This window comes from Leguminivora glycinivorella, chromosome 3 (assembly GCF_023078275.1).
Source record: "Leguminivora glycinivorella isolate SPB_JAAS2020 chromosome 3, LegGlyc_1.1, whole genome shotgun sequence".
NCBI classification, from domain to species: domain Eukaryota; kingdom Metazoa; phylum Arthropoda; class Insecta; order Lepidoptera; family Tortricidae; genus Leguminivora; species Leguminivora glycinivorella.
This window is the reverse complement of record NC_062973.1, coordinates 10,137,206-10,156,550: the sequence shown is the minus strand read 5'-3', so window position 1 is coordinate 10,156,550 and position 19,345 is coordinate 10,137,206. Positions and strand designations below refer to the sequence as shown.

Here is a 19,345-nt window from a genome sequence, read left to right as displayed (position 1 = left end):
AGCCATGTTTCGTCCAGGTTCGCAAAAAAGAACCCCCTCATCCGATTCGCGTGGCGAAGACGATTGATGTCATCGCGCGCATCACCTTCCCCACTGCCTACGCCGTGTTTCTGATCTTCTTCTTTATACACTACAAGGCCTTTTCTTAATGCTGCCTCTATTTTACTTCCCGCTGCAGGCTGCTTCACGTGAACTGGACGTTATACTTAGATCTGGTACGAAAGTACTTATTTCACCGCTCGTGTGAATTCGATCGCGCTGCAAGTGACAACCTCCTCAGTGCAGTGTATTCTAACGAGTGTTGATGTTGACATTTGTTGCCATTGCAAATTGTGATGATTATTACTTATTATAGTGATAGTATTTGATATTAGTATAAGGACCATAATCAAAGCTGAGAATAGTTGCAGCTTGCCGTTGTTAAATAGGACGTCATTGAAGTAAGATATATCGATTAGAGACGAATGCGAATTTTCTACAAGTTTTGAAATAGTTTTCAAAAATATTCATAAGTGGAGGATTACTGAATGTGGCGTACGATTTTATTAGTTTCTTATCAATACCAGGAAACTTATGATAGGATAAAGAGGGATCAATAAATTATAACTGTGAATATTCTGCGTCTATGCAGATAATGATACACGGAACTGCGTGATGAGTGGTGTTCGAATGCGCATCCTAAAAATGCGGCTGAGAGGCAGTTAGAATAAAGAAATCTATTTCAAACCTTAAGACAGTCCAAATGTAAATCATGCTTTATGTTCATGAGACGTATATTTTAAGATAGCAAGACATAATTTTTATATATGTTACATTTAATCACCACTGTTTCCTTTATTTATAGTATATATGACGTATTATGTATATAAATATACACCCTCACAAGTTAAAGTTGTGATAATATCATAAATCAATGTTAACTGTTTGCTTTTTAGAAGTGCTACACAAGGTCAATAGAAACGTGTAGATTTTATTCGTGTTTCCTGCATAAAGTGTGTTAAAGTTTACTTTCAATTCGATTAGATATAAGTCAACATGAAGCTCAAGACTCTTATTTCAAAATTTATATATGTATTTTAGTATCGTTATTGAGATGCAATGGATTCTCGGACAGTCTGTTTTTTTCATTTTAGTTTGTGAGCTGTGTTATTGTGAAACCATGAACATGCCTTCTAACGTTAATATTATTTGCAGCCTTCACATTGCGTAGAATTTATCAGTAGCTTTAGCCGCCCGGCGTAGAAAAGCGGAAGTACAAACAACCTACATCACAGTATTGGACACCATTATTTGTTTATTTTAGAGTGCTTTATTCTTCGTTACAATTAGATTGATTTCAGTCAAATAATATCTAAAACAATTATAGCCGTATCCACTAAAGTATAGGCATAAATTAAAATACTTTAATGGTTGAACATTAAATTGTAGGTATTTCTTCAAGAGTTTGCAAACTGTTATATAAACACCTTAGATATGTTGTCTCTTCCACATGGAAATACCGGTTTACATCTTAAAAGCATTACGCTGTTAAAACAATTTGAATAATGCATACCTACCGTAATAATGTTGCCTAAGTTACTGTTGTAGTACTTGTAGTTCGCAACTGGTTTTTTTAGTCTTGCTGGTCTTAATAGTAAAAATATTTGATTTTGATTAGGGGTTATTTCCTTATCAACGTTTTGAGGAAGTAATGAAGCACACGCAAGTTTTAATAGTAATTAATTACCAGCCTTCAACAAAGAGAGATATAATCACTAAAGTTGTTTTAGTTATCCAAGATTTCTTAATACTAACCAATTTCTGATAATTATACTTTAAACTGTGGAAAAGAGAAATAATAATAAGAAAACTGCGTAAATTTATACAGTCCGGCTTTTAAGACGCGAAGTGAGTTAAGTGAGTTTATTATATATATTGACGCTGATGATATTTAATTATTTTAAAAACCGGACTTAATCGCGTAGGTATGAATACATATTTAACTGACCTCCAACGTTTCAGGGATAACGTTGTCCCCGTGGTCTCGGAGAAGACTGGCTTGAAATGACATAATACCTTCTGACAGCCGCGCGAGTTTTTCGAATTACCCGCACTTGTCAGAAGGTGTTGTCATTTCAAGCCAGTCTTCTCCGAGACCACGGGGACAACGCCGTCCCTGAAACTTTGGAGGTAGTCACACGAGATTAAGTCCCCATTTAAAAATAATTATGTTTAATAATTGTGAAAGTTTAAATCAGTGTTTTGCTGAATATTCTCATAAAAACGAAGTTTAGTAAAATTAAATTGCTCATTTTAAGTAGGTATATGATTTTCATTACCGAATGGACTACCACATTAGTTTATCAATTACTCACGACTCAATTCATGTAATTAAAATTTTCTTATGCGGCAGGTTTATATAACATTACAATAATACATTTTAAGTCGAAGTATTTGAACCACTCACTGTGTAAAAAAATACATTTTGAAAAATGAATAATTGCCGGGCTAGATGTATGCATGGCAATTGTTTAATTATTGGGTTAAAAGTGTTAAAACGCATTTCAGGCCGGACACGACGCCGCATAGCACACTGATGCCTAATAACAAAATTTCGCGATGAGGCGAAATCGGTCGTTGGCGCGTTGGCTTTGTATGGGTTAACAATATATCTTATTACTAGTTACCTATTACAGACTTTACCTCATATTTTACCGATTATAATATTAAACTATTTTAATAATTATCCATATTATTTTTAATGAACCTTGATACCATGCCTTTTGCTTAATAAAGAGCGGACCAACCAGTCAACTGTTTTGGAAAGTAGATTTTGTAGGTGTCTAAAATATAATAAAGAGTACCTCTAAGAACAAACGCGTTTTGGCTGTGCTTCGAATCAACTTATGTAAATTAAATATACTATACCTTTAAGGACCTGTTACGTCTTTTCAAATTAAGTTTACAATTTTTTCTCTGGGAATATAAATATATATAATGAAGACTCGGCGTAGCGTGTCTGTATAAGGTTGCAAGTAGCTGGAGCTACTACGGCTTTAATAAATTATAATTATAATACATAAGAAATCCCATACTTTACTCATGATGCGGATTGCTTAAGCAAGTATTACAAATGCTAACAGAAACTGTTTATGTAAAATCGTATACAGATAAATGATCTCTTGTTATATTCTGATATGTTACTAATATTTTGAAGTTTATTGATGTTAGAGTACAATATTCCCATTCCCTAAATTTTTTATTAAGTATGAAAGTGATACTACTTTTATTCGCAATGTTTTTAACTAATTAAACTATAAGATAAAAAATAACATATCATTCGCTTTATAAGATATCTACCTAAATTATTATGCTATGTCCTGTTAAACTAAAAGTTAAACCTGAAATGTATATTTTGTGCTGGCTTTCTATATTTGTATCTGATTTATTTATTACTAAATAAAAGTACTGTGTAAGTGTTGTGCCTGGCATTAGATATTAATATTTTATTTTATATGATTATTATCTGTACTTGAAATGTGACTCATTAAAGATCTGCTACTAATCTCAGTTACTAAATAAATACCATAATTACAAATGGTAATCTAAATGTAAAACATAATGTTTAAGTGTCAATATCATATTTATCATATACGCAATTACACATACATTATTAATATACTTTCAACACTATGAAGCCTCATTTTTTTTAACTAGATAATATTGTTTTTGTTAATATTTACTTGTGTTCTTTGTTATGCTAAATTAATCAATATGTACATATTCCTTTCCAAACTATTTGAAACAAGAAAATGTACCATACAAAACTATTTGACTCTAGGAAGTGTATGTATGTATTCGAAGATCTAAACGTTGATTTGAGTACGTTGATACTCGTGACGTAACTCATAGTAATGTATCCCGATTCAAGTTTTGATGTACGACTTGTACGAGTTATATTGAAATCAAATATAGCTCTTAACAGTAAATATCGTGAATACAGTTTTGCGATCATCCGCAATCTGTGACATGTTGGCCTGTGGTTCAATTTATTTTTAAAGTAACTTAATATTGGCCAAATTCGTTTTTGTAAAATACTTTGACCCGTCCAATCCAGTAAGTAGATGTGTAAGCCAGTGGTGCTTAACTCGTACTCTACAATTAAATGTTAGTCTTCTGCCATAATATTCGATGAAATTACAACTGAATAGAATCCCAACAAGTTAAGGAAAATTTTATAATTTATATTTAAACGATTCAATTCATAATTATTAATTTAACAAAATCTTGTTTGTCCTTCTTTGACAACTATATTTTGAAGGTTACTGTAACTGTACTAATTAAATTGTACAACAAATTTATTTACAGTAAAATTAGGTATATTTATTAAATACGTCAGTTAAATTTTATTTCTTTAAGAAAATAAATATTAATAACTAATAACGTACCCGTGAAATTTCATTTTTATTTGTCATAGTCTCGTATTAGGTACATAATTTGCATGTAACGTGCTTATCTTAAACCCCGAGAACCCTGAGGTATATTAGTACATATATTTCGCTATCAATGGCAAAATATTTCAATTGTACACGAAGTGTTAAACAATGTAATTAACATTCTAGTCAAGTAAAAAATAAAAGGCAGCTATTATTTTTATGCATATCTTTGTAAATCAATGCTGATGCTACAAAGCTGTCGCTAAAAATAGTTATAATCATGTTTGGGTGTCCGTTGCGGTTACAATCACATGGATAAAACAAGACAAATACTTGTCCAAACACTAATCCCTTCAAAATCAAGTGTCAGTGAACCTACCTTATCCAATCAAATACTCAGAACGAAGATTCTACGTTGAAAAAATCGTAAAATGAGCAATGAATTTTAAGGCTGTGACTGACTGTAACATTTTATCATATAGAAAATGTCGTATATCGATGTCTTAGATTGTATGATCTTCACATGCCAATAAATAAGACCAACAAGAGAAAATATATCTTAGAATTTACTGCCTATGTATCCATAAGTAGATACGTACCTATATATAAATATGTATATATTATGTTCATATTAATAATTATATACGACATTTTTTCGCCGGACACCCTATTTTTAGTATCTAGGTAGACAAAGATATTTAGGGGAAATATGTAAAATATAACATAATTAGGAAAAATATATAAAAGGCACGAAAAGACATTAGTGAGATAAATAATTACAAAAATAAACAATATTCATTAGTAGTTAATGTTACAAGCTTTTTACATTATTCCGTTTGTTTTGAAATTGAGCGTAGAACATTCGGAGCCTTTAAAACCCATACTCGCATGCAGTGACAACAAGCAACTTGATTTAAACTTAATTCTGATGAATCTAAATGATATAAAATGCGAGACAATTTATTAAATACGACGACAGGATGATTTACTTTGGACCATTTTATTTAAAATTGTGTTAGTTCTTTTTTCTACTCGGAATTATTTCTACTCAGAATCATAAGCCCCTGCATCATTGCCTTCGTATAATCAGGGGCGGCTCACTCCGCGATCCTTTCGCCGCGCTACAAGTACATGCCGGCGGCCGCGAGTTCGCGGCCCATTCAGTGGCGACGACCTTCGCGCGGCGCAATATAATTCAATGTCGTCTGCACGCGTGCGGTCCGTTTGTTAATGTAGATAAGAATTTAGAATGGCGGCGTTTTGTGAACATCAAAGGAGTGAGCCTTCTGTACTTGTACTATTATATATTCTGTGGTATAATGATAAAGATGTCGAATTTTATTCCGAGTAAAAATAAAACTAAATTAGTCTACCTACTTTACTATATGAGTAGTAAAATTACAGTGTCCACTTTAAATATAATGGTCCACCTATTAGATAATAGATCAAGAATGGCGACGTTTTTAATGAAAATAAATAGTAAAATTAAATTATTATTTTTTTGCAATAAGCACGATACCTCTCGTATTCCCAATAATCCATATTTCGTTACTACTTTTAAAAAAACTTGTATCTTCGTCTGTCAATGAAAAGAAAATTGTAGTATGTATGGAATGCATATAGACTTACTGCGTTTTAACTTTGAGGAACAGCGTGAGACGAGATTTTTTAAAAGTAGTGACGATTTATTAGATGATACAAAAATAGATCGGATAACTGTTACACGACCAAATGTTTTTGAAAGATTCTAATGCAGAATATTTTTCAGTTTCCATTTTTATGACATGACCCAACACAACAAGTTTTTCGATTCTTGGCCCCGGACATCACAACACTATAATTATCATATGGCGTGTAGGAAAACAACAACTAAATTAGATGACAAATACGAAAATTTAATAAATGTATACATAAAGAAAAAAAAACGCAAAACGGTAACGGTACACGAATCCCTAGAAAAAACCTAATCCCAGCAATTAAGTAGTAGGTAGGTGCTTTTGCGTGTTCAATTAATGTAAGATGAAGGAAACCAGAAGCCTTCTATTTTATTTAAAATATTTAGACAAAATAATAATGAAAGCGGGTCACTTCGTGTAGGTATAAATTTCTATTAAAAATGGCTCTTTTACTAACTTCGTGGAAGTCTTAACAACTGAAAAGAGTTATTAGTCGTAAAGTATCTGCACCGATAGCATGGTCGCGCGATAAACGATAAAAAATCAGGCCGTCCCTATCGCACTTACAAATAGTGCGACAGCGACGGCCTGATGTTTTATCATTTATCGGGCGACCATGCTTGCCTGTCTGATGTAAATAAATTATGTGCAAATTGCTGAAAGTTTCCATACATTTGGTATCGTTGTCCTTTTAAAAATGTTCAATACGCATATTAAAAAAAATGACACCATATGGTAAACTCAGTTCCCTTATTGTGAATAATTCAAAATCTTCCATCGCCTCATAAGTGACGGTATCGTGTTTCAAAAGTTATTTTACTTAACTATATTTGAAATATGTATGTAAAGATTGTAAAGTTATAGTCAAAGCTATTAATATCATATTTGTATAGCAGCCACTTGGCGAAGGTGGTTCATTATTTATACCGTGTAAGAAATCAAGTAAGCATACATTTAATAAGTGCATTATAAATTTAAGATTTTGTTTAAATATTCGTAGTTCTAGTGTGGATTGTGCTACACATGCATAGGTAAAGGCAAATAAATAGTTCATGCGACAGCCTGAAATATCACCGTGTCCACGTCTGTTAGCTAACAATGTACACTATTTTAGTTAGCTGTATCATAGGCAAAGATAACGGAACAAAGTTGGGTAATATAATTTTGGCCTATTGTTCAACCGCTAAAGAAGATACCTAGCGTTACATAAGATGTTACACTTCTTGTGGCAAGTAGCTGAAATAGTTCGAATGAAATGTAGGAATGTCGCGATTTAACGAAACGACAGTGTTTCGCTGGTGATCTAACCGAGAGAACCTTCTGCAAGGCTAGCGCATGATTAGCGCGAAATTATCACGCCGATAGACTACCCGCCCTTATATCATTAATACAATTAGAAAAAGACATGTGACCTTGGACGTGGCGCAATACTGTCGCGCCAATCATGTGCTAGAACATCCCTGCTTTAGTTAGGAAAGGACGTGTTGTATGTCTAGCGGGTGAAATACTCCTGTGGTAAGGCAAATTTGCTTTTTAAGTAGCATACTTAGTTACCGCAAACTGAGGGTACAAGGGCATACGTAATGTCCCATTAAGTTCAGCGTTAGGAACCAGATCACAATATTATCGCTTCACTTTGTACGTGCTTTGCCTATGGTTACATTTATAATTTAATTGAATAAATGCATCCTCACGAATTACAGTGAATATTTTGTAGTTCGAATTTAATACTGTATTGTACAATAATCACCGACACGCATCGCCTTTGTAAATAAAATGTCTAAGCGATCGATGACTGGCCATCGTGTTTGTAATGTGGCTCCAAAACTGTAGCATTGTAAATACTTTTAATGTAAAATTTATGAATTACAATTTTCATCAAATAAAACACAAATTCAATTCACATCGTTTTTGTTTTCCTCGTCACCATGGGTTGATAGTCACTAGTCCCAGTAAGTACCTACTCTATCTAGCTAGTATTAGCTACCTAATACCTTAAAACAAATATTCACGCAAAATATCCTACTGAATTTCATAGTGAAGGTTTATTTAAAGTAATAAGGTGTTCAAAAAACACACAAAAGGCGAAGCAAACACAGCAAAAGGGAGTGTACAAGTTTTAATGGGTCGGCAACGCGCATGTGACACCTATTGAGTTGCAGACGTCCATAGAATAACGGTGGCGCTTTCCATCAGGCGGGCCGTATGCTTGTTTGCCACCGACGTGGTATTAAAAAAACGAATGGCATCTCTGCGACGCGAAACCACAGAATATATAATAGTACAAGTGCAGAAGGCTCACTCCTTTGATGTTCACAAAACGCCGCCATTCTAAATTCTTACCTACGCCGGCATGTACTTGTAGCGCGGCGAAAGGATCGCGGAGTGAGCCGCCCCTGGCGAAACGCCACCGAAACTCCGCAAAAATGAAGTCTGGCTCTGTCGCCCCAATAAGCAAGAGCGATAGAGATAGCTACGAAAGAGGAATACCTCTTGTCGTTACGTGTCGTTCGTGTGTTATCGTGAACGTTTCGTGAGCATTTGTGCATTCGCTAAGCACATAGACAACCGGAAAGAAATTGTACTTAAACCACTTGTAGACAGCGTCATTGAGATTGACATAGGGTTTTAACCGCCGCCTCAAATCTCTCAAAAGAAGGTGGTTCTTTATTCGTCAGTATTTTTTTTTAATGTTTGTTCCTCGGATATCTCCGTCGACTCGTTACTGGAACGATTTTGAAATTTTTATTTTTATTTTATATGCATATAGATTGGTCCCATTCTTCTCAGATCCCAGTTCTGATGATGGGATCCTGGAGAAATCGAGGGAAGTCCTCAAATCTGAAAGGCATACATATAGCGATTTTTGTGTTTTTAAAGGAACAGCATGCATTTACGTACGGAACAGTGACATTTGGTGCAGTGGAACTGCTGATGATGGTCAGAACGGAACTCCTCAAATCTGAACGGCACGCTTATAGTGACTTTGGTATTTTTATAACAACAGCATGTACTTACGTCCAGAATAGTGACATTTGGTGCAGTGGAACTGCAGATGATGGTCAGAACCGAACTCCTCAAATCTGAACTTATAGTGACTTTGGTATTTTTATAAGAACAGCGTGCATTTAAGTTCAGAACAGTAACATTTATTTAGTTATATTTGTTAAGCATATTGACTTTTCAAGTCAAATTTTGTCAAGCTTAGATTTCTTATAATCGGATTCATGAGGAATTGAGGAAACTCCTCAAACCTTAACGGTATACGTATATTGATTTTTGTTGGCATCAAACAATTAAAGCAGCCATTCTCAAAGTGTGCTCCGCGGACCCCTAGGGCTCCGCAAAGCCTCTCTGGGGGCTCCGTGTGAATTTTTGGTACCTGATATGCAACTTCAACTCTCTTCCATAAAACCAAATATTCACCAATTGTTAAAAAACAAAAAACAGTTCCTCACATTAGAATCTAGTGATTAGGTTTGATTACTCGTATCATGATTGCTTATTAAACTAAAGATTGCAATAAAAAAAAATTAAGGGTTCCGTCAGATGTTTTACTTTCTAAAAGGGTTCCATGGGAAAATAAGTTTGAGAACCGCTGAATTAAAGCATTAAAAGCAGTTTAAAAAAATACCTACACATTTCTACATAATCCAACATTCGCAAGTAGCGTTCACCAGAACCCCAAAGGCGGCGGTTTTTTTTTCTTAAAAATTATTAAGTATATTACTTCATAAGAACTTTGCATACGGGGCTACGGGCATCAAAAAATAAATGATTCCTGCACATCGATGTCAGCACATCAACACCGTACGGACAGTAGCCAAGCTTGCAGCTTGCTTGCGTCCATTCACGCGCGTGCTGATATAACCAATCGCATTCCCGCGACTTTGGAGCCATCGGGCCTCTCTGCAGGAGACGGCAAGAGGTCTGATGGCTGCACCCTGGTGCCATGGAGCCTTGGTCGCCCTTTGGCGTGGGACGCGACCTGCTTTGATACGCTGGCCCCGTCCCACATTGAAGGGTCTACACGGAAGCCTGGGTCTGCCGCAGACCAGGCACAGACACTCAAGCGACGCAATTATTTGTTCTTAATGAACGAATATGAGTTTGCGGCGCTTGCAGTGGAAACGCTCGGTCCTTGGTCGACTGACATGAAAAAGTTTATAAAAGAGGTGTCAGTGCGGCTAGTAGGCGACCCTAGAGCGGGCTCGTTCTTTGCCCAGAGAATAAGTTTGGCGATTCAGAGGGGGAATGTAGCCAGCATATTGGGGGGCTTCCCGGAGTGAGATGAGTTGGGAGAAGTTTTTTTAGGGTTCCGTAGTCAACTAGGAACCCTTATAGTTTCGCCATGTCTGTCTGTCCGTCCGTCCGTCCGTCCGTCCGCGGATAATCTCAGTAACCGTAAGCACTAGAAAGCTGAAATTTGGTACTAATATGTATATCAATCACGCCAACAAAGTGCAAAAATAAAAAACCGGCCAAGAGCGTGTCGGGCCACGCTCAGTGTAGGGTTCCGTAGTTTTTCGTATTTTTCTCAAAAACTACTGAACCTATCAAGTTCAAAACAATTTTCCTAGAAAGTATTTATAAAGTTCTACTTTTGTGATTTTTTTCATATTTTTTAAACATATGGTTCAAAAGTTAGAGGGGGGGGACGCACTTTTTTTTCCTTTAGGAGTGATTATTTCCGAAAATATTAATATTATCAAAAAACGGTCTTAGTAAACCCTTATTCATTTTTAAATACCTATCCAACAATATATCACACGTTGGGGTTGGAATGAAAAAAAATATCAGCCCCCACTTTACATGTAGGGGGGTACCCTAATAAAACATTTTTTTCCATTTTTTATTTTTGCACTTTGTTGGCGTGATTGATATACGTATTGGTACCAAATTTCAGCTTTCTAGTGCTTACGGTTACTGAGATTATCCGCGGACGGACGGACGGACGGACGGACAGACAGACATGGCGAAACTATAAGGGTTCCTAGTTGACTACGGAACCCTAAAAATGGAAAAAAATGTTTTATTAGGGTACCCCCCCTACATGTAAAGTGGGGGCTGATATTTTTTTCATTCCAACCCCAACGTGTGATATATTGTTAGATAGGTATTTAAAAATGAATAAGGGTTTACTAAGATCGTTTTTTGATAATATTAATATTTTCGGAAATAATCGCTCCTAAAGGAAAAAAAACTGCGTCCCCCCCCCCCCCTCTAACTTTTGAACCATATCGACGCTGGAAAGGCTAATTGACTAACGTGCATTTTGCAAACTTTACAGGAGAGCCAAAATAAACTTTTTTTTTTGGAAAAAAAATCATAAATTTTTATTTATCTATTATACAATAAAACGACGTACTACGAAGTTGGAGGTCTTTGTGTTGTTTATTTGATCAATATGATTGTATTCCGATATATGTACGTATTTACGAAATAAAGTGCACGTTAGACAATTGTAATTTTTTTAAAGCCAGGATAAAGTTCTAACCACCATATTCATAGTTTCTTAGGGAACGGATACTTAACTTATGCAGCTATTAGCTTTAAAACCCAACCCAAAAGAACATATAATAAGACGTTTCAAACAAAAGTAGAATCGAAGAAAATGCATAACAGCCACTAGCTAACATTATGAAACACTGGTATAACAGCTTAAAAGGCACTTCACCAAAAACTAACACCTGTTTTTAGAAACTGTCATACTGAAAACTATTGTATTTGTCATGAAAGAATCTTTAACTAAGTTAAACTTATTTGTGCACGATATTGTAAGTGTATTTATGCACTTTTGAAACATAATACAACAATTTCACTTAAAAAAACAGCATTGTGTCATACATTCAAATTATTTATTAAAAAAATATAAAATTAGAAAAGTGTTTAGGTAAACCACCTAAGCCACTATTTCGCCGGTTGGGATAAACGACTAACGTGCAGTTTTTGACTGCCGCGGTTCTGGTTAAACGGCTAACGTGCAGTTCTTTACTACCGCGGTTCTAGAAAAATGGTTAACGTATAATCATAACATTTTTTGATTCCGGTAAAATGACTTATAAACTAAAACATATAAAATTACACTAAACGTAATTGACTAACATCCAAACAAGTGTTTTTGGCTTTAACATATAGCCAGTATCACAATAATTTGTCAAAAAAGTGGCTTGTTAGAGAAAATGTTTTTAGTAAATTGCCTTTTTCCAAATTGCTAACAAGCCAAAAAAGTCTTCAGATCGTTTTGAAACCTGGCTCGTTAGACGCAGAAAAAATCGCTGATTCCAATGATGTATATAACTCCATATGCCCAAAAATGGTCTGTTAGTCAATTAGCCTTTCCAGCGTCGATATGTTTAAAAAATATGAAAAAAATCACAAAAGTAGAACTTTATAAAGACTTTCTAGGAAAATTGTTTTGAACTTGATAGGTTCAGTAGTTTTTGAGAAAAATACGAAAAACTACGGAACCCTACACTGAGCGTGGCCCGACACGCTCTTGCCCGGTTTTTAGGGTTCCGTAGCCAACTAGGAACCCTTATAGTTTCGCCATGTCTGTCTGTCCGTCCGTCCGTCCGTCCGTCCGTCCGCGGATAATCTCAGTAACCGTAAGCACTAGAAAGCTGAAATTTGGTACCAATATGTATATCAATCACGCCAACAATTGTTGCTGCTCCTGATACACTATCTCTCCATCATCCACCACCATGTTGATAGCCCAGATGTGTTAGGAAAGATAGGGTTATTAGTTCCCAAGCGTGTGCCGCGCGACTTGGAGGGGGCGGTGGCACCGCGTCGCCGGCCGTGTCTGCTGCAGCGGCCGACCGCTCGCACGTGTTACGCGAGGCACGCGCCCACCACGCGTGCTTTAACGCTTCTCCAGGCGATGCTCACTCAGCACGTTGACGTTGACATGTTTGCTGATCGTTTAGCATACTTATGCAAAACTGCTAGACAATTTATGAATTTTTATTTGACTGACCCGTAATCTGTTTGACATTATTTTAAATTTTCTTATTTTATTTTACCTCTTAATTGTTTATTTGATTAGTTTGACTTGTTCGACATTTATACGACATTTTACCTAAGCATGTTTTATTTTTATTATATTGCATGTATTGTTAATGTGTAGGTGTATTGGTTCAGACTGTAAGCTTGCACTATGTTCAATAAATAAAAATAAAAAAAAATAAACAAAGTGCAAAAATAAAAAATGGAAAAAAATGTTTTATTAGGGTACCCCCCCTACATGTAAAGTGGGGGCTGATTTTTTTTTTCATTTCAACCCCAACGTGTGATATATTGTTGGATAGGTATTTAAAAATGAATAAGGGTTTACTCAGATCGTTTTTTGATAATATTAATATTTTCGGAAATAATCGCTCCTAAAGGAAAAAAAAGTGCGTCCCCCCCCCTCTAACGTTTGAACCGTATGTTTAAAAAATATGAAAAAAATCACAAAAGTAGAACTTTATAAAGACTTTCTAGGAAAATTGTTTTGAACTTGATAGGTTCAGTAGTTTTTGAGAAAAATACGAAAAACTACGGAACCCTACACTGAGCGTGGCCCGACACGCTCTTGGCCGGTTTTTTTATATATTGTTTTTAGTTGTAATTTGTTTTGTGTGGTTTAAGTGTTTAGTTGTAAATCTTAGTAAGTTAGGTAATTTTAAGATTTCGTTTGTCCGTCTTTAGAATAAGTTTTATTATTAAGTAATTTCTTCTGTTTCATTTTACGTTTAAATTATAAGTCATTTTAATATTTAATGTTTGTTTTATAGATGATGTAGATCTGTAAACAATATCCATCACATTGTAGAATTCTGACAGAGCGCATCAAACTGTTTAAAAGGAATTATATCACTTGCCTTATCCTCATCCTTATACTTTTGAAATCTTCTCAACTTCTAATGCTGAAAGGGCGTGCGTAAACGGGCAACGTGGTTAACGACAAATATATTATAGCAGGTATGAGCCATCAGAGCCATTGACCAGAGCAGTATTTGCAACCAACCGCGCGCGTGATGCGAAATCATAGAAAATACTGGATCAAACGAGAAGGTCAACTTTTAAAATTTTCGTTATCAGCCCACAAGTGGGCTAAGCGACGCGGTCTCGAGCGGCCAGTAAAGTCAAGCCAGTATTGTAAAAGCACAGAACTATTAATAAGTAGGTACTTATAACAAGCGCAAACTTACCAATACGTAGTATAGTTTTCGCAGAGGCGTTAAGCAATCGTGATGCAACATGCAGTTTAATTTTATTGTAGAAAATTAAAAAAGATTAATTAAATGTGACACTAAATATCATTCAGATCGGTAACAGTCAAATCAACTGCCTCATAGACCACTCATAGACTAAGTGAAATTCTATTATCTTTGGTATCAACCATTTATTTTTTCTGTCTCAAAATGTACCGATCTTTTTAACCGACTTCAAAAAAAGGAGGAGGTGCTTGGCCGACATGTCGATATAGGCTCCCCACAGACAGTCTTAAAAATTCAATACAATTTTTTTTAAGATTATGAATTTTTAAGACTGTCTGTGGGGAGCCTTAAGCTGAAAACAAATTATGGCTCCCCACAGACAGTCTTAAAAATTCATAATCTTAAAAAAAACTTGTATGCAATCTGACAGTTCAGATCTGTCAGTGTCTTGTCAGTGTCAGTTTGAACTGTCAGATTGCATACAAGTTTTTTTTAAGATTATGAATTTTTAAGACTGTCTGTGGGGAGCCTATGGGACGCGTCAGTGAATGCGCGTCCACGGATGCGTCCCATAATTTGTTCCTAGCTTTAAGCTAAATATACACTGAATTGTGCAAACTCTCGGACGTAAGCCGTGGACGTGGCCTTGAGCGTACGGACGTCCGGACATAATCTGGCGCGCTGGATGTTTTGAGACGGTCGAGGTCATCAGCCGCGTCCGTGTGACGCGTCCCATGACTTAAGCTAGGAACATACTACGCGGACGTCCGTCGTAAAACGACCGCGACCGCGAGCTATCAGTGTGCACGGAACAAAACATCCAGCGAGCCAGATTTCGATCGGACGTCCGTGCGTTCAAGGCCACGTCCGCGTCCGTCGACCGATAGTTTGCACGGTTATGTGTATTTCCATTGTCCAGATTCCCGTCCGCGGTCGATTTACGACAGACGTCCGCGTAGTGTGTTCCTAGCTTTATTCCTAGCTTTATTTAAAACAGAATCGTCAATACTAAAGCTAGGAACATACTACGCGGACGTCCGTCGTAAAACGACCGCGACCGCGACCTATCAGTGTGCACGGAACAAAACATCCAGAGAGCCAGATTTCGATCGGACGTCCGTGCGCTCAAGGCCACGTCCGCGTCCGTCGACCGATAGTTTGCACGGTTATGTGTATTTCCATTGTCCAGATTCCCGTCCGCGGTCGATTTACGACGGACGTCCGCGTAGTGTGTTCCTAGCTTTAGTCTATGTTTCCATAAAAAAATGTGTCTTAACACCATAGATTTAGAATTATTAAACTATTATAGATTGTGGAATCACATTTTTTGCCATACTAAATTGAGCCTTATTACTGATATAGAAAGGTGATCGTATCAGACTAGCGAAAACGGTCCACATGAGAGGGCATTGTTTGGGCTGGTGTCCCTCTCGCACGTGCTGCCAGTGTTAATGAGGTTACCATAGTAGTAGTATTTTTATCTGTATATTACCTGACTTTATAACTTCTTATATTATTTTAGGGTTATATTCAAACTAGGGATTCGATATATTTCAAAGAATTGGAAAATAATTATAATGTAATTATTTTGATGCCAATAAATCAAAGATTTGTATAATTAAAAAATATGTTCAAATGGGTATTAGTAGATTTGGTAGTAACTTTGAAAATTGACTGGTATCCCCAATGTATGACAGTGATGACGTCACTGAATAATTTTGACATTGTCAGTAAGTGCGAGAGGGACACCAGCCCAAACAATGACCTCTCTCATGTGGACACACTATTTGACCTAACTACTCATTCTGGTTTAACTGTAATTCTGTGCTTAACACACGACCGCACCGTACTTTTCCCTGTGATAGAGACATAGATTTATAGTAGATAAGCTAGATAGAGTAGTTAGGCCAAAAAGTGAGAGAGCAAAGTTAGGGCTGATGTCTCGCTCGCACTCATAAACATCATTAAGCGCCCTTTAGGAACGCCACAGACAGTCTGAAAAATTCATATTCTGAAAACAGATTTGCATGCAAACTGACACTGACAGATCTGTCAGTGTGATAAGGTACAATTTAGTATGGCAAAAAATGTGTGAACTCAGTCCCTATCTTTGGATCCCTGGTCAATGTCAAAATCATTCACTGTCAATGTCATCGATATGTGAATGTGAAATCGTCATGACAACAGTTTCGTCAACCTGCAAAAAATATGTTTAAGGTAAAAAGATAATTATAAAATGGTGTTCTTCAATATTTGGTCAGTACTACAATGGTATTTGAGACCTTTAATTAAATGGTTTCTGAGAAAAACAACAGGACTATGTGAGTTACAAAGGATATGCTATGGCGATAAACCAGGCGCGGAACGGACGAGCAATGTGGAAAGATCTCTGATGCTATCCCGTACTAAAGACGTAAAGGAAGTAGTCTCATATTTAGATACAATAGTATATCAGCGACGGTTTATTCCCTCTAACTTTCCCGAAATATTAAATCCATCTGTGGCTATAGTTCTCAGAGTGAAAAAAATTAATCCAAAACTGCATGATTTATTCATTGTATCATTTCGGCGATGCTTGGAACAAATTTGGAGCTACAAAATGTTAGTTCAAGATGTAGAAGAAATGCGTAAGACTCCATATGATTGTATGATTCCTGATCATGAAGAGAAACTTTTGAAACTTTGGAATTTATTGGTACCCAATGAAGACCTGGAGAGTAGAGTGACTAAGCAATGGCAGTACATAGGATTTCAGGTCAGTAGATACTTACTATGTACATAAAACATTCCCATTTGTCCCTTTCTCATATACAGTGGTGATCATGTGGGGTGGAGCACAAATAGGAACAAACCTGATACTTAACTGTGTGTTTTGAATGGTTTAAAACTCTATTGTCCTAATGTCCTATGAAGATGCATGTAAACTTAATGTAATTTTGCAAGTGACAATGTTTGTTTTTTCCAGGGTGATGATCCCAAGACTGATTTCCGTGGCATGGGTTTGCTTGGATTGGAAAACTTGTTGTTTTTTGCTTCAGAGTATCCACAGGCTGCAAGTCATGTTCTCAGCCATTCACATCATCCGAAATATGGCTACACCTTTGCAATTGTGGGCATTAACCTAACTTCCATGGCATATTATTTACTGAAGGACGGCTCCGCTAAAACTTACATGTTTAATGCTAAACAGTACTTACCAAACATGAATTTGTTTCACAGATTTTACTGTTACCTTTTCTACGAATTTGACAAAATGTGGATAGAGTCAAAGCCTGAAAATATGATGGAATTTTCAATAATATTCAAAAGGTTTGAAGATTCTGTCAGAACTGAGTTAGCTGATCCTGCTTCAGTATTTAGAATCAACATACAAGTTGACACAATATAACAATGATCTGTTGTTAGTCTAATTTTTTTATAAAGTTTTGGTACTTTAACTTAACTTATTTATTTATTTTTTACCCTTTTTTAAGTGTGAGTGGTGTGATGTTGAGTGCAAGTTCTTGCCACATTGCCTTGATAAAACTATTGATTCATTCAGTGTTTACACAAATCAAGAAGGCCTACTAACAGAGACAGAGAAAGTTGAGTGTTCATGGTAGGTCTTAAATGTTTGCTGTTGTACCTTACATTTCAAAACTTTTAATTCTCCTATCTAACACAATCTGGATTTTACAAAACTTTTATATATGTATTGCTAGAATCACTGCACTGTTTTATGAAATTCATTTTGTTTGACCAACACTTAATGTATAATTAATCCTCAATTTATTAGTGTGGTGTTCAGTACATATTTTGGTTTGAGCACATATTTTAGGTGCACAACTTAATGTTTATCTAGTATCCATGGTTGGATAAATTGGTACATATTAGCAGTACATGGTAAATAAATAGGGATGGGTATTTTGTGACTTTACAAAACACATTTTTAGATGATGTGTTGTGTTTGTCCAGGTTTGCATTAATTGGTGTTTCAATGACAACTGCTTTAATGTATGTTTTTTATACGCAAAATAAATGCCACATAATATTTTATTCATAGTTTTATTTCTCTTGCCTAGCCAAATAAATATTTCAGTAATATTTAAATTATTATTAATATTTAGTTATTGTACAAAAAAAAATTGTAACATAATATAGATAAAAAAAAAGTAAAAATTCCATACAAATACTAGCAACTTAGTTTAACAACCAATTTAGAAAGGCCTCATTAACATTAAGAAACTATTTCAAAATATACTAATAATAAAAACACAACTATCAAAAATAGGTGTTTCTGGATTGTAAAGAAGTAGAAAAATATATTTTAATGCAGTTTACTATAACCATAACATGAATAATCTAGATTTTTAAATTACATAATATAACTTAGGACGGAAACTCAAATAAATAAAAAATGGAGTAGCTAATAAATTACTATACTTCGTTTCTTTAGCGTTAGAAAAAAGTTAAGTGAAGTTTACTTATTGGAAAATAGCAAATATGTATTACAAATCATATGAGATCAATGATCATTTACTTTTTGCTTTCATATAACAGTGACTCCAAACAAGACATTTCAAATCCTTTACCTTTCTGTTAAGGCTAAGTAAAACGAAGTATAGCAGGTATATACCTCCCAAGAACATAATAAAATTGTTGACAGACAACGCCACTCAAAACTGTAGTATTAAGTACCTACTTATATCCCTCAAATCGACATTGGCAGAATTCACCTTGCTTAAATTAGCGAGAAGTATTAGGCCATGACATGACGGAGGAAAAAAAAAAGTATTTATATCGAATTAATCACGTTATCTATCATTTCGATTTTCGTCTCCTTTGTCGATGTTACAATTCTCACCTTGCTTAGGTTCCCACTGGGGAGTTTCATTATATCTTACTTACTTACTTGCCTGGCGCGATAACCCAAAATGAGTTTTGGCCTCCAACACAAGAGCACGCCATTTTGCTCGGTTTGAGCGGTATCGCGCCAGCTTTCGCCGCTTATCTGGGGAGATATATTCACTATATTGAACCTATAGCTTTCAATTAGGTGATATTTTGA

The 19,345-nt window shown here is 35.6% G+C and overlaps 2 protein-coding genes across 2 annotated transcripts in view; both read left to right on the top strand.

Moving 5' to 3' along the window:
• LOC125224751 (glycine receptor subunit alpha-4) overlaps window positions 1–1,944 on the top strand; it is a 107,116-nt gene extending 105,172 nt beyond the window's left edge. The window contains exon 17 of the mRNA XM_048128202.1: window positions 3–1,944. Within this exon, the coding sequence (XP_047984159.1) occupies window positions 3–149 (147 nt within the window). The 3' untranslated portion in view covers window positions 150–1,944. The remainder of the gene's footprint in view (window positions 1–2) is intronic.
• Window positions 1,945–16,457: 14,513 nt separating this feature from the next.
• Window positions 16,458–18,333, top strand: LOC125242771 (ELMO domain-containing protein 2). Its single transcript, XM_048151706.1, has 2 exons — window positions 16,458–17,053; window positions 17,264–18,333. Exons 1-2 carry the CDS (start codon window positions 16,535–16,537, stop codon window positions 17,684–17,686), a joined length of 942 nt encoding a protein of 313 aa, XP_048007663.1. The 5' UTR covers window positions 16,458–16,534; the 3' UTR covers window positions 17,687–18,333.
• The last annotated feature ends 1,012 nt before the right edge of the window (window positions 18,334–19,345 follow it).

Excerpts from the sequence above, each read along its gene's own strand:
- LOC125242771 (XM_048151706.1), top strand. The coding sequence starts at position 16,535 with ATGGTGTTCTTCAATATTTGGTCAGTACTACAATGGTATTTGAGACCT. Across the intron at positions 17,054-17,263 it reads GGCAGTACATAGGATTTCAG|GGTGATGATCCCAAGACTGA; the intron begins GTCAGTAGATAC and ends TGTTTTTTCCAG.